Source organism: Bos taurus, chromosome 16 (assembly GCF_002263795.3).
Source record: "Bos taurus isolate L1 Dominette 01449 registration number 42190680 breed Hereford chromosome 16, ARS-UCD2.0, whole genome shotgun sequence".
Lineage (NCBI taxonomy): Eukaryota > Metazoa > Chordata > Mammalia > Artiodactyla > Bovidae > Bos > Bos taurus.
Genome location: NC_037343.1, coordinates 60,883,104 through 60,895,337, shown reverse-complemented (window position 1 = coordinate 60,895,337; position 12,234 = coordinate 60,883,104). Strand labels below are relative to the sequence as shown.

The window sequence follows — 12,234 nt, the reverse complement described above, 5'->3', positions numbered from 1 at the left end:
CTTGTTAAGTCTTCAAGAAACTGCCTACACTGAAAGACAGCTTCATCTTTTTTTTTTTTTTTTAATGTAAAAGGTTTCACATGACCAAAGATTCATGGTGTGGATTTTCTTAGTGATCCTAGTATTTCAAAGAATTAATGACGGCGAAGATTGGAGCCGTAGATTCTCTCTATGGTATAGAAGTTTTCAAATGAGGAAAAGCAGCCTTAGAAGTCAGTCATCCTCTTTCTGGAGACAGAGCTGTGACAATTTTTTGCTAAGTATGGATCACAAAACATTAGTTTTTCAGCTTACATTTATCAGTCTTGAGATATACAAGAAAAACATTTATAGAAACACAGAAACTAAAAAGTCCTTTAAACTTCTACATTGAACAAAGGAGAACAAAACTCTAAGAAAAATAAACATCATCAATGAAAATGATAATGAATGTTAGAAATCAATACCTACACAACAAAGGGGAGTGTGAGCATAACAAAGCTAACAAAGGGTTGCACAGAAAGACAAAGGCACCAACTTGGTCTTGAAACTTAGTCAACAAAATACTGTTTTTGTCTCAATACTTCCTCTTGGTTTGACTTGGGAAGGCATCACGCCCTAAGCCTCTGGTTGACTTTCCTCCCCACCGCCCTCATGTTTCCATCTTTTTCACACTGGGGTACCAGTGCAGGAGGCTGTTGGATGTGGCGAGCCTTGCAGCAGCTCCTAAGGCAGCAGTGGCTGTGCTTCGAGGAATGTAGAACTTCTGAGAAATCTGGTGCTCGGGAGACAAAATCAAAGAGAGCTGGTCCACGGCTCCCTGACTTGTATCTTTGAACACTGTAATAGCAGAGCTACTAGAAAAATCTTCATTCTCTAGGCTCTCTGGGGAGCCTTCCACTGAAAAAGAAAGAAAACAAAGGTCTTTTCAGGAGGTCCTCACACTCTCCCATTCTACATCTTTACTAACACCTGTTATAATGATCTTATGATCTGTTGTTGTTGTCATTGTTGAATTGCCAAGTCATCTGACTCTTTTGCAATCCCATGGACTGTAACCCACCAGGCTCCTTTGTCCAAGTGATTTTCCAGGAGAGGGTAGCCACTTCCTTCTCCAGGGGATCTTTCTGACCCAGGAATTGAACCCACGTCTCCTGCATTGGCAGGCAGACTCTTGACCACTCAGCCACCAAGGAAATCCCATCTTAAGGTTAGGTGGCGAAGTTACCAATGGCAAATCAAGAGAGAATGAAGCTCAGAAACCAGTCAACAATGGAAAGGAAACGAGGATGGGGGATCATGCATCGAGATAAATTCTTGTCAGTGTGAGATCAAAGGAGGAGGAAGGTCAGAGTGAGGTCAAAGATGAGAGGAAAAACGTACTTGTAAACAAGGAAGGGGAGATCTCTTTCTAGGACATTATAAAAATAAACTGGATATAATTCCAATTCCAGGAAAGAACCCTTAAGCTGTCCTATTTCCTTCCAGCAGTGAGCAAAAGAAGGCCTTCTTTATTGCCAAAGTCATTCCAATTCCACATCTGCTGGGGTAAAAACAAAACTGAACAAGACTGTGTTTGCTAAGAAATTCCAAAAACCAATTATCAGCCATAAAAAGAATTCCTTGGGAATTAGTTTAACTAAGAAGGGTCTTTTCCATGAGACAAATTGCTGGGAACGCCAATGCCAAGAGGTCCTAAGAGCAAAGAGGAGGTTACGAGGCACCTCACGCGTGTACTCTGGACCAGGGCTACTGAAGAAGCTGGTCTATGAATTGTTTGTTACCTGCCTACGATGGGAGGAGCTGGTGCCTGCGCCTAAGCCAACACACTGCTTCCTTCAAGAAAGTCCTGCTTTAGGAAAGAAAACCTAGGTGAGCTAAGTGAAGTGCTACTGTGTTGTCCATCATCACAAATGCTTCACAGACAAATGCTGGTATGCTGACTACATTCCGAAAAGCACTGCTCTAGACTCTAAAATTACAGACTTCAAAAAAAAACTCAGAAAAAGCAGGCACAATCTAATATCCTATCCATCTTTCTATCTTTAACACTAGGCGTGTGATATATGTGCCATACATTTGTGATAAATTAAGGAGAATTTGACAGGGTATTCTAAAAAGTAAAACTCTGAACACAAGACTATCATTAATGCTCACTGAAGTGAAAAAGAGATGATGAATCCTAGTGAAATAATGGGTTTTACATGAAGCCGTTGATGAGTTCAGATTTTAAAAGGTATAAAAATATGAAGGCAGGGACACATGAAAGAATTTAGGAGTGCAACAAAACTTCAGCTTCCAGACATGATGCTAATTTAACAGGGATTGAAAAGCAATATCTCTTGCTTTAAACAAGTAGAAAACTGGATAAAATAAATAAAACAACGGCTCTCAGACGTTGACCAAAAAGCTTACGTGACAGCAATCCCTGAGAAATGGGAAACCAATGGAGTAAGCTTTAGGAGCGCCTGAGTTCACTGTCAAGATAAAGTCCAGGCTGAAGTACAGGGAGGGAGAGTCCACACTGAGCCTGGAGGTCTCACTGCACTGAGAAGACAGAGCTTGGAGTTCACCAAGGACAGAGGAGCCTGAAGAACTACAGTCCACGGGGTTGCAAAGAGTCAGACACGACTTAGTGACTAAACAACAACAAAGGTGGCTGGAATCCGTGTGGGGAAGTACAAGTGCAAAGGCAGCTAGCTATGGGGAAGCAGCAGCCGGAGACCTGCAGAGAGGCCGCGTGCAGTCTTAGGCTGGGAAGTGATCTGGCTCATGCCTGTGAGAAAGCCACCAAGGCCAGGGAGAAAACCTATCTGAAAGGAGGAGGCATAACAATCACTACAGTTTATGTTGGGGCAAAACGTTTTGTGTTCCCACCAGCTACAGTGTAAAGACACCTGTAGGACATCAAGTCCCATCAATACCCTCAGAAAGGTACTGCCTAGCAGGACCGACAGACTAAAGGCTTTTCTAATCAGCCTAGTGAAATCTAAAATAAATGCAGAAATAATCAAATCCATTTCAGATAATTGAATTACCCCAAACGATAGACAGATACTATATAAACAGCAGGGAGGGAGGGAAGAAAGGAAGGAAAGAGAGAAGAAAAAGAGATTCAGTCATCCAGTCAACAACGTGTAATTCGGTACCTGCCATCTAATAAAAAACTATCAGATGTGCCAAAAAGCAGAAAAATATGACTTGTGATCAAGATAAAAACCATTCAGTAGAAGCCAGTTCAGAAATGACAAATGACAGAATGCAGAAATGATACATATGCTTGAATCACAAGATAAGGCTGTTAAAACAGCTGTCACAAGAACACTCAACGTATTCAAGAAGTGAATGATGAGTATGCAGAGGAGAAAGAGGGAAGATACAAAAACAAAAAAGCAAAAAAACCCCTAGAGATTATAAATTGAACTTCTGAGATAAAAAATACACCGGACAGGAAAAGAATATATTAAGCACAGAACAAGAAAATGTTATATTATGCTCATAGATAAGAAAACTCAATACTGTTAACACGTCACTTCTCCCCAAATTAATCTAGAGATTTTTTTTTTTAATCTCAATAAAGATTTTAGCAGGCTTTCTGTAGAAATTAAGTTAATCCTAAAATTCATATAGAAAATGACCTGGAATAGCCAAAGCAATTAAAAAAAAACGAACAAATCTGTATCATTTCAAGACTTATTATAAAGCCACAGAAATCAAGACAGGGGTATAAAGGCAGACATAACCTCAGGAGAACACAATTAAAGTCAAGAAATAGTCTCTCACATACACAACTTATTGGCTTTTGACAAAGACATCAAGGCAGTTAAATGGAGCAAGAACTGCCTTTTCAATAAACCATACTGGAACAATTGAATATTTAAATGCAATCAAAATAAACATTGATCCTTATACCACACCACGTACAAAAATTAACAACTGGATCACAGACCTAACGTAAGACCTAAAACTACAGAACTTTTGTAAGAGAAAGTCTTAATTATTTGAGTTAGGAAAGATTTCTAAATAGGACACAAAAAGTTCAAACCATAAAGAAAAAATAATTAACAAATCTGATTTTATCAAAAGGAAAACTTGCTCTTCCAAGAACACTGTTAAGAAAATGAAAACTCAGGCCATATACCTGGAAAGATTTGCAATATAAGCATCTGACAAAGGTTTTATGTCTATAATGAAGAATTTTTACAAGCCAATAAAAACATAATCCAATAGAAATGCACAAATACTTGAACAGGTAATTCAAATGGCACATAAACACAGGAAAACACGGTCAACGTCCCTGGTAAATAGGGAAGTGTAAATTAAAACCACAGTAAGATACCACTACACATCCACTACACTGGGAAAATTGAAAAGATTGGAGATATGGCATGTTGGCATTATAACAAAGCAATCAACAATCAAGTACATTGCTGATGTGGATTACCAAATGGCACGGTCACTTTGGAAAACATTTTAACAGTTCTTAAAAAGCTAAACATGCAGTCAGCATACGACCCAGCAATTCCACTCCTAGGTACTTAATGAATAGAAATAAAAAATACATGTCTGCACAAAGAGCTGAACATTCACAGCAGTTTTATTCATGACCCAAGTCTGGAAATAATCCATCATCTGGTGAACAGATAAACAAACTGTTGTATGTCCATACTACTGTGTACTACTCAGCAGTAAATAAGAAAAAACATTAGACACTGGCGACAACATAGATGAATCTCTAAAACACTGTGCTAAATGAAAGAAGGCAGCCATAAAAACTACATACTATGATTTCCTTTATATGAAATTCTGGAAAGCCAATGAGATGAGGAGTAAGAGGGAATCACTGCAAAGACACATGAAGCTTTTCAGACTGACAAACATGTTATCATAATTGCAGTGCTGCCTACAGGACTGTACACATCTGTCAGAACTCACAGAATTTCATACTTAAAAGCTGGCAAACTTTAAGGTGCATAAACCTGACCATCTCCCCAAACTGCAGAAAAAAAGAAAAGTGGCAAAGTAAAAAGGAAGAACTAAGTCCAAAAAAATAACACAAGGATTTGAGACAAATGCTAACGTTTATAATTTTTCAAGTTATGTTCTGAAAAATATAAATCAAGATTTTCAGCAACACGGCAAACCACTGCATCTGTCAACTGCCTGTGAACCTACCTGACCCAGAATTGACCAATGTGGGAGTTGAGGACAGCTGAATTTGCTTTGGTGGAGTCTGAATGTTGCTAGGCTCAAACTGGCTGCCTTCTGCTGACTGCTGTGACTGGATAAGAGAGATGTAGAACTCCTCCAGTTTGGGCAATGCAGGAGAATCTGAGGCACTCTTGACATTTGATTGCTACAGAATTGGGGAAAAAGCATTAAAAGTCACTGTTAATTTAACAGTAAGAACTGTTTTGTTTCCTCATTTATATGCAAAAGAATATTTTCATATCATAAATAAAACTCCTTACTTTTAAGAGTCTAGATACTCTCTGGAAAACAAGTTCTTCTCTAACTGAGGGACCATGAATTTAAGAAGTGTTTACTGAACACGTATTATGAGCAAACCTGGTACTCAGGACTGCTATGCACAGCCAGGGGAAAATGGCAGGAAACGGAGAGAAATAGCATGCACTGAGCACTCAGTGTCAGGCACAGTGCCGGGCAGTTGGCACATGTTTCTTCACTGAAACATCAAAACATTCTTCTAGTTTAGGTGTCATTGTGTCTTCTGTATTATGGCTTTTCTCACTTAGCAGAATGCTTTTTGCAAGAGGCAGAGCAAGTTATCCAGTGTCAACCAGTAAGGGACAGGCAGAGATGCAAACTCAGGCTTGCCTATGCACTCTCTGCTCCATCACACCACCTCCAGTAGATACGATCCCTGTCCCTGAAGAGCTCATGGTTCTCAGCTAGGGAAACAGAACCTGGCCTCTGGGTGCCTGTGGAGGAGGCATTAACTGCGTCTGCAGCATCAACAACACGCTAGGAGAACACAACGGCTTTAAAGGAAGGCTCCTCAGGAGAAATGACAAAACGGAATACTAAGAACCAAGGTTTGAGAGGAAAAGATGGAATCCCCAAACAAAGCCTCAATTTGGGCTAAAGTGAATGAAGTGCCAAGTTTTAATCGATGGATCCTATATCTTCCTACAGAGCATTGCTGAAATAGTTACAGTCCAGGGTGACTCAGAGCATTTATCTTCTAACTGGCATTAGAAGATAAAGTGACGGCAACGGGCATTAATACAACTAGGTGGGCCTCCTTCAGTTCAGTCCAGTCGCTCAGTCGTGTCTGACTCTTTGCGACCCCATGAATCACAGCACGCCAGGCCTCCCTGGCCATCACCAACTCTCGGGCCTCATTAGGAGCTGCCATAATAAACCCACATAAGTGGCTTAGGGTCTGGGGATCTGCCTAGAGTAAACTGAAACAAAAATTATATGAATAGAAAATGTAGCTTTATATATTCTTTAGACTGGTGTGTTAAGACATTCAATATCAGCTGGCTTTCCTTTTCTCTTCCATGACAAAAAACCCTGTTCATTTTTAAACATGGCAGGCAAGGATATGGCTTATATAATTACATTATATACAAATGGCTGTGCTTCTTTTTGTGGGCAGCAAAAATGAAATCTCCTAAAGTCCACATAGTTACCTTACCATATAATATGCTACTTCAGGAAAGCAAAGACCTGGATTCAAATTTTTGCTTAATTTATGCAATTTCACACGTGTGCTTTAGTTACCCTTTAAGTTTATTCTCTCTTAAAATGAAGCTTCGATGATAATTAAGTAAACATTAATATGATAAGCTTTTATGGCTGGAAAGATCATTAGTCAAAATCAGTTTTTGCAGATGGATACACTAAGGCCCCAAAAGGGAACTTGCTCAAACTTGTGGTAAAGATTAAGCTCTAAATTATAGAATTCCCAGGCAAGTGTTTTTACACTAAGCCCTGCTGACTATTTTTAGCAATGTGTGAAAGTATGTGTTAATTGCTCAGTTGTGTCCGACTCTTTGCAACCCCATGGACTGTAGCCCACCAGGCTCCTCTATCCATGGAATTCTCCAGGCAAGAATACTGGAGTGGGTTACCATTCCCTTCAGTCAAAATCAGAAATAGTTTTCTAAAAGCTGTATCTGTTTCCTTTCCTGATAAATATGATTTTGAAGAAAGACAAATTGCTTAAACACATTTAAGATGCATTCTGACACTTTTTCACTCTGAAAAAAAGAAAAGAACATAGATGAATGCCTACTAAATTTGTATGCCACTATGAAAGCAAGTACCTGTGGTCAGTTTAAGCACCTAAGTAAAAAGTTAAGAGCAGTTTAGAGCGCTGCTGTTCAAAGTGTGATTCACCACCAAGCAGCATCAGCATCACCTGTAAGCTTTTAAGACATGGAGAACTTTAGTCCCCAGCCCAGATCTGCTCAATCAGAATCTACAGTCTCACAAGGTTCTCAGGTGATCACTATGAACACTGTAGTTCAAGATGCATTGCTCTGCCAGATTCTCGCTCTATAGTTATCAATGAAAAACTCCTTCACCATTGTCTGAAAATATACCCTTATGGAACCAGAGGTTAGTGGCAACTTCCAAGAAATATGTTCATGATTTATAAAACATTAACATATGTAATCAAAAGCACAGCCCCAAACCACAATAACATAAAACTTCATGCCCACTAGGATGGCTATAATTTAAAAAATTAGATAACAACAAGTGTTGGCAAAGATGTGGACCAAATTTGAACACTCTTAGATTGCTGGTGGGAATATTAAATGGTGCAACTGTTTGGAACAGTCTGGCAGTTCCTCCAAATACTAAACATAGAGTTACCACGTGTGTGTCTGTGTATGTGTGTGTGTGTGCACGCGTGCGCGCGTGTGCACGCTTAGTTGCTTCAGTCATGACCTACTCTTCATGACCCCATGGACTGTAGCCCACCAGGCTCCTCTGTCCATGGGATTTCCCAGGCAAGAATATTGGAGGAGGTAGCCATTCCTCTCTCCAGGGGATCCTCCCAACCCAGGATCAAACCCATATCTCCTGTGTCTCCTACACTGCAGGTGTATTCTTTACTGCTGAGCCACTGGGGGTGGGGGGAGTGAGCCTAGATTTATTACCACAGAACCTAGTAATTCAACTCTCGGGTATATACCTAAGAAAACTGAAAACATACATCCACGTAGAAACACATACACACGTCACAGCAGCATTATTCATAATAGCAGAAAAGCAGAAATAACTCAAATGTTCATCAGCTGATGCATGGATAAACAAAACAGAAAACTTTATCTTAAAACTAAATCTGTGCTTTAAGAAACCTACATTTACAGAACAGACTGTTTTATGTAATACAGCATACTTTATCAATAATCTCATGCAAAGTAATCACATTCTGCAGAAAATATATCACTTAGAAGGTTCATCGTCCACCACTCTGCTTTTTTAACAAGTCTAGACATGAAGTCCTTCATTTTCAGTGTACTGCACAAAAGTACAGAGACCATTAGCCAAATTTCATGATCCACACAAGTTGTCCTTCTATTTTCAGGATGCTCATAAAATATTTGAGAAACACAAAACAAATGGATTTTATTCCAGGGTTAGTGCTTTCCACTAAGGCAACAAAAAAGAAAAAACCAGCCTAGATGATTGGGCAGATACAGAACTTAAAATGTATGGCTAAGTGAAAATACTTGTTTTTCTCTATCCCTAATGTTTAATCAATCTTCTAATTCTAGGCTCAGAATTTTCTTCTGGAGAGATGAATAACTACAGTAAGATAACAGAAATTAATTTTTAAATAAACATACATTTTTACATATATGTAGTCTACCAAATGCTGAGGGATCATTCACCAGAATCTCACCTTCTAAAACTGAAAGCACTTCCTCATAAAAAACTTGTCACAGTAATACTCATTAGACACTTACCTTTTGAATCCTGGTGGTGTCAATATGTTTTTCCTGAGCACCCAGTCCTTCTGGTATTTGAACTTCTACTTTCATTCCATTCACAAGGCCTGAAGGCTGCCATGAATCATCCCATATATCTTTGGGTGTAGAAAAACACCAATCCTACAGAGAAAAAAAAATACTGCAACACTAAACGGAGATACAGTGCCACGTGATTCCTATGGAGGATAACCTGGGCAAGGTAAAGGCAAGGAGGTAGTGTATACTAACTGAACAAGAAAAGATATTAACTTTCTAATATCAATGTGAGTTTTCCCTCTTGCTTTACTGGTCCATACCCAACACACTGAATTCCTCTGAATACACAGATCTCATAAAAATAAGTATGGTGCTGTTTGCAGTATCATCTTGAATACATTTTTCATGGCTAGATGATTTTTATAATCATTCAGTATTAAAATGGCACAAATAACAAGCAGAAACTTAAGTGTTGATGTATCTTCTTCCTGGTAGCCAATGGGAAGTTAATTAAAATTTATTTATTTATTTTTAATTTAATTTTATTTTTAAACTTTACATAATTGTATTAGTTTTGCCAAATTGTAGGGTCCAATATTAGTACATACACTCAGATTCAGACATTATAAGGTTAGCGCAACAAAAATTAAATTAGGGAAAACACTCTATTTCTAGTTTCTAAGACCTTGACTAGGTGCCAACGATAAAACAAAAATCATAATAACTGATAGGGTAGATAGACACAATATGTCCAGTTTATTCTGCCATTTCATCCTGTCTCCATCCCTAACACTGTCTTCTTTGCAGGGAGGGAGGGTCCAGGAAATGCATTCTTCTGAATCACTGTCTGAGAAATCCACATGAAATGCAGTATGTACAGCTTTTCTGAGGCTTGGACAATTACATTGACAGTTCCTTTTTCAGTAATTTTTCTTTATGTTTTCCCAAGGATCTAACCTTCTGTGGTATTTCTTTACATGATGGATATGGTTTCTTTCCACCAAGGCTTGAGGTAAATAAGTGGGAGGCAGCATCACTTTCTTTTCCCATTTTAGCCTGCAAAGGTAACCAGTTCTCATCCCAAATATCATCACCTATGGTTACTGACTCCAGGTATGGCATTCCAGTGGGGATCTCATCCTAAGTGATGAGAAAAAAAATTTAATTTAGAAAAACTAAATTAATTAATTAATTTAATTAATTAGAAAAACTTTAATTTATTGTTCCTATATGAATACATTTTGAAATTTAGGTTTACAATTTTTCCTGACTCTGGGTAAAGATGGCAGTTTCAATATACAATTCATTACGTTCTCCCCTTCTGACACAGCACCAAAATAAAATAGATTCAAGGTATAAACTTACAGTCAAAGAGAAATAAGAGGGGAAAACATCACCTATGTTCTGGATACAGGAAATCAAACAAGGGACAACTTATTAAGTAGTCCTGAGAAAGTGGAATCCTGAGCTTTTAGGAGGAAAATCTGAGAAGCAACCCAAACTTATACCATAAATACTGCAAAAATTCAGGAACTACTCCTATGAAGTTTTTTTAGAATTGAGGGTATAAAGTGAGAATGAAAACAAGAGCCACTCATTTAATGTCAGCTCATGAGGCTCAATACCAGAAAAACAAACAACCCCATCAAAAAGTGGGCAGAAGACCTAAACAGACATTTCTCCAAAAAAGACAAGACATATGGCTAATGAACACATGAAAAGATGTTCAACGTTGCTCATTATTAGAGAAACGCAAATCAAAACTACAGTGAGGCATCACACTCGTCAGAATGGCCATTATCAAAAAGTCTACAAGGGTTCAGCATCAGTTTTACAAGAAATGTTAAAGTGACTTCTTAAAGCAGAAAAGATCACAACTAGACATATAAAAATTATAGGAAAAATCTCAATGTGTAAAAGCAAACATATGGTAAAGGTAACAGATCAACTACTTATAAAGCTAGTAGGAAAGTTGAAAGTAAAATTGTCTGTATCTACAATAAGTAGTTAAGAGATTCCTAAAACAAAAAGATGTAAGATATGACATCAAAAAATATTTTAAAATTCAATAGAGAAAGCATAGTCTAAAAAAAAAAAAAAAAAGCATAGTCTTTCCAACAAATAGCACTAAAACCAATAACCTTAACCTAAATCTCACCCCTTATACTAAAATTAAATCAAGATGTTTTGAAACACAGTACATAAAAAAAAAACTGATGTACTTTTTCAAGATTAAAAACCTTTCCTATATGAAAGATACCATTAAGAGAATGAAGCTACAAGTGGGAGAAAATATTTGAAAATCACAAATCTGACAAAGGGCTATCCAGAACATATAAAGAATACTAAAAACCCAAAAGTAAGAAAACAAACAACTCATTCTATCATTCAAAAAATGGGCAAAAGACTTTAACAGGCATTTCACCAAGAAATACACGTGGATGGCAAATGAGCACTGATAAGATGGTCAATATCACAGTCATTAGGGAAATGCAGATTAAAACCACACTGTGATACTACTACTGCACACCTATGAAAATGGTTAAAAATTCCTGACAATATCAAGTGCTCATAAGATATGGAGCAACTGGAACTCATATACTGCTGGCAGAAATACAAAACGGTACAGCCAGTCTGGAAAAATCTGGCATACATTTACCACATGAGCCAGCAATCCAACTCTTATTACGTTTATTAAAATGCCTATACATGAATATTTATAAAAGATCTATTCATACCAAAATATAGAAGATCAATTCATACATTAAATAACCATAATGTCTTCAATGGATGCATGGATATACAAACTGTGGTACATCCATACCATACTACTCATCATCAACAGAAATGAACTCCTGGTACATGCAATGATTTAAATGAAGGTACTATGCTGAATCAAAGACGCTTCTATTGGGAAGTTACATATCACATGATTCCACTTAATTGACAGTCCTGAAAAGGTAAAATTATGGTGACGGGAAACATAAATGCTTGCTAGGGGATTAGGGATTTGGGGAGATGTGATTATAAAGGAGTAGCATTAGGGAGTTTTTTCAGATGATGGAACCATTCTGCATCCTGACTATGGTGGTGGTTACATAAATCTATACATGTATTAAAATTGATAGGACAGTACTCTGAGTACAAAGTCAATTGTTTACTGTATATTCACTTGGAAAGAAGTATTAACACCAGAGAAAATAAAAGTTATGCAGGAAAGGAAAACTTGACATCACGTATTATTTGACTGTATATAGCATTTACAGAGTCACAATAACAAAATATTGAATGAATGGTGATCTAATGG

At 37.7% G+C, this 12,234-nt stretch overlaps 1 protein-coding gene across 3 annotated transcripts in view; it reads right to left on the bottom strand.

The window, feature by feature from the left end:
• Nucleotides 1-277: 277 nt before the first annotated feature.
• The window catches only part of TDRD5 (tudor domain containing 5), an 86,388-nt gene continuing 74,431 nt past the window's right edge, over nt 278-12,234 (bottom strand). For all 3 annotated transcript variants that reach the window (XM_024976874.2, XM_003587085.6, XM_059875814.1), the window contains exons 15-18: nt 9,885-10,067; nt 8,928-9,071; nt 5,155-5,335; nt 278-879 (exon numbers count right to left, since the gene is read on the bottom strand). In XM_024976874.2, coding sequence (XP_024832642.1) covers nt 632-879; nt 5,155-5,335; nt 8,928-9,071; nt 9,885-10,067 — 756 coding nt within the window. In that variant the 3' untranslated portion in view covers nt 278-631. The remainder of the gene's footprint in view (nt 880-5,154; nt 5,336-8,927; nt 9,072-9,884; nt 10,068-12,234) is intronic.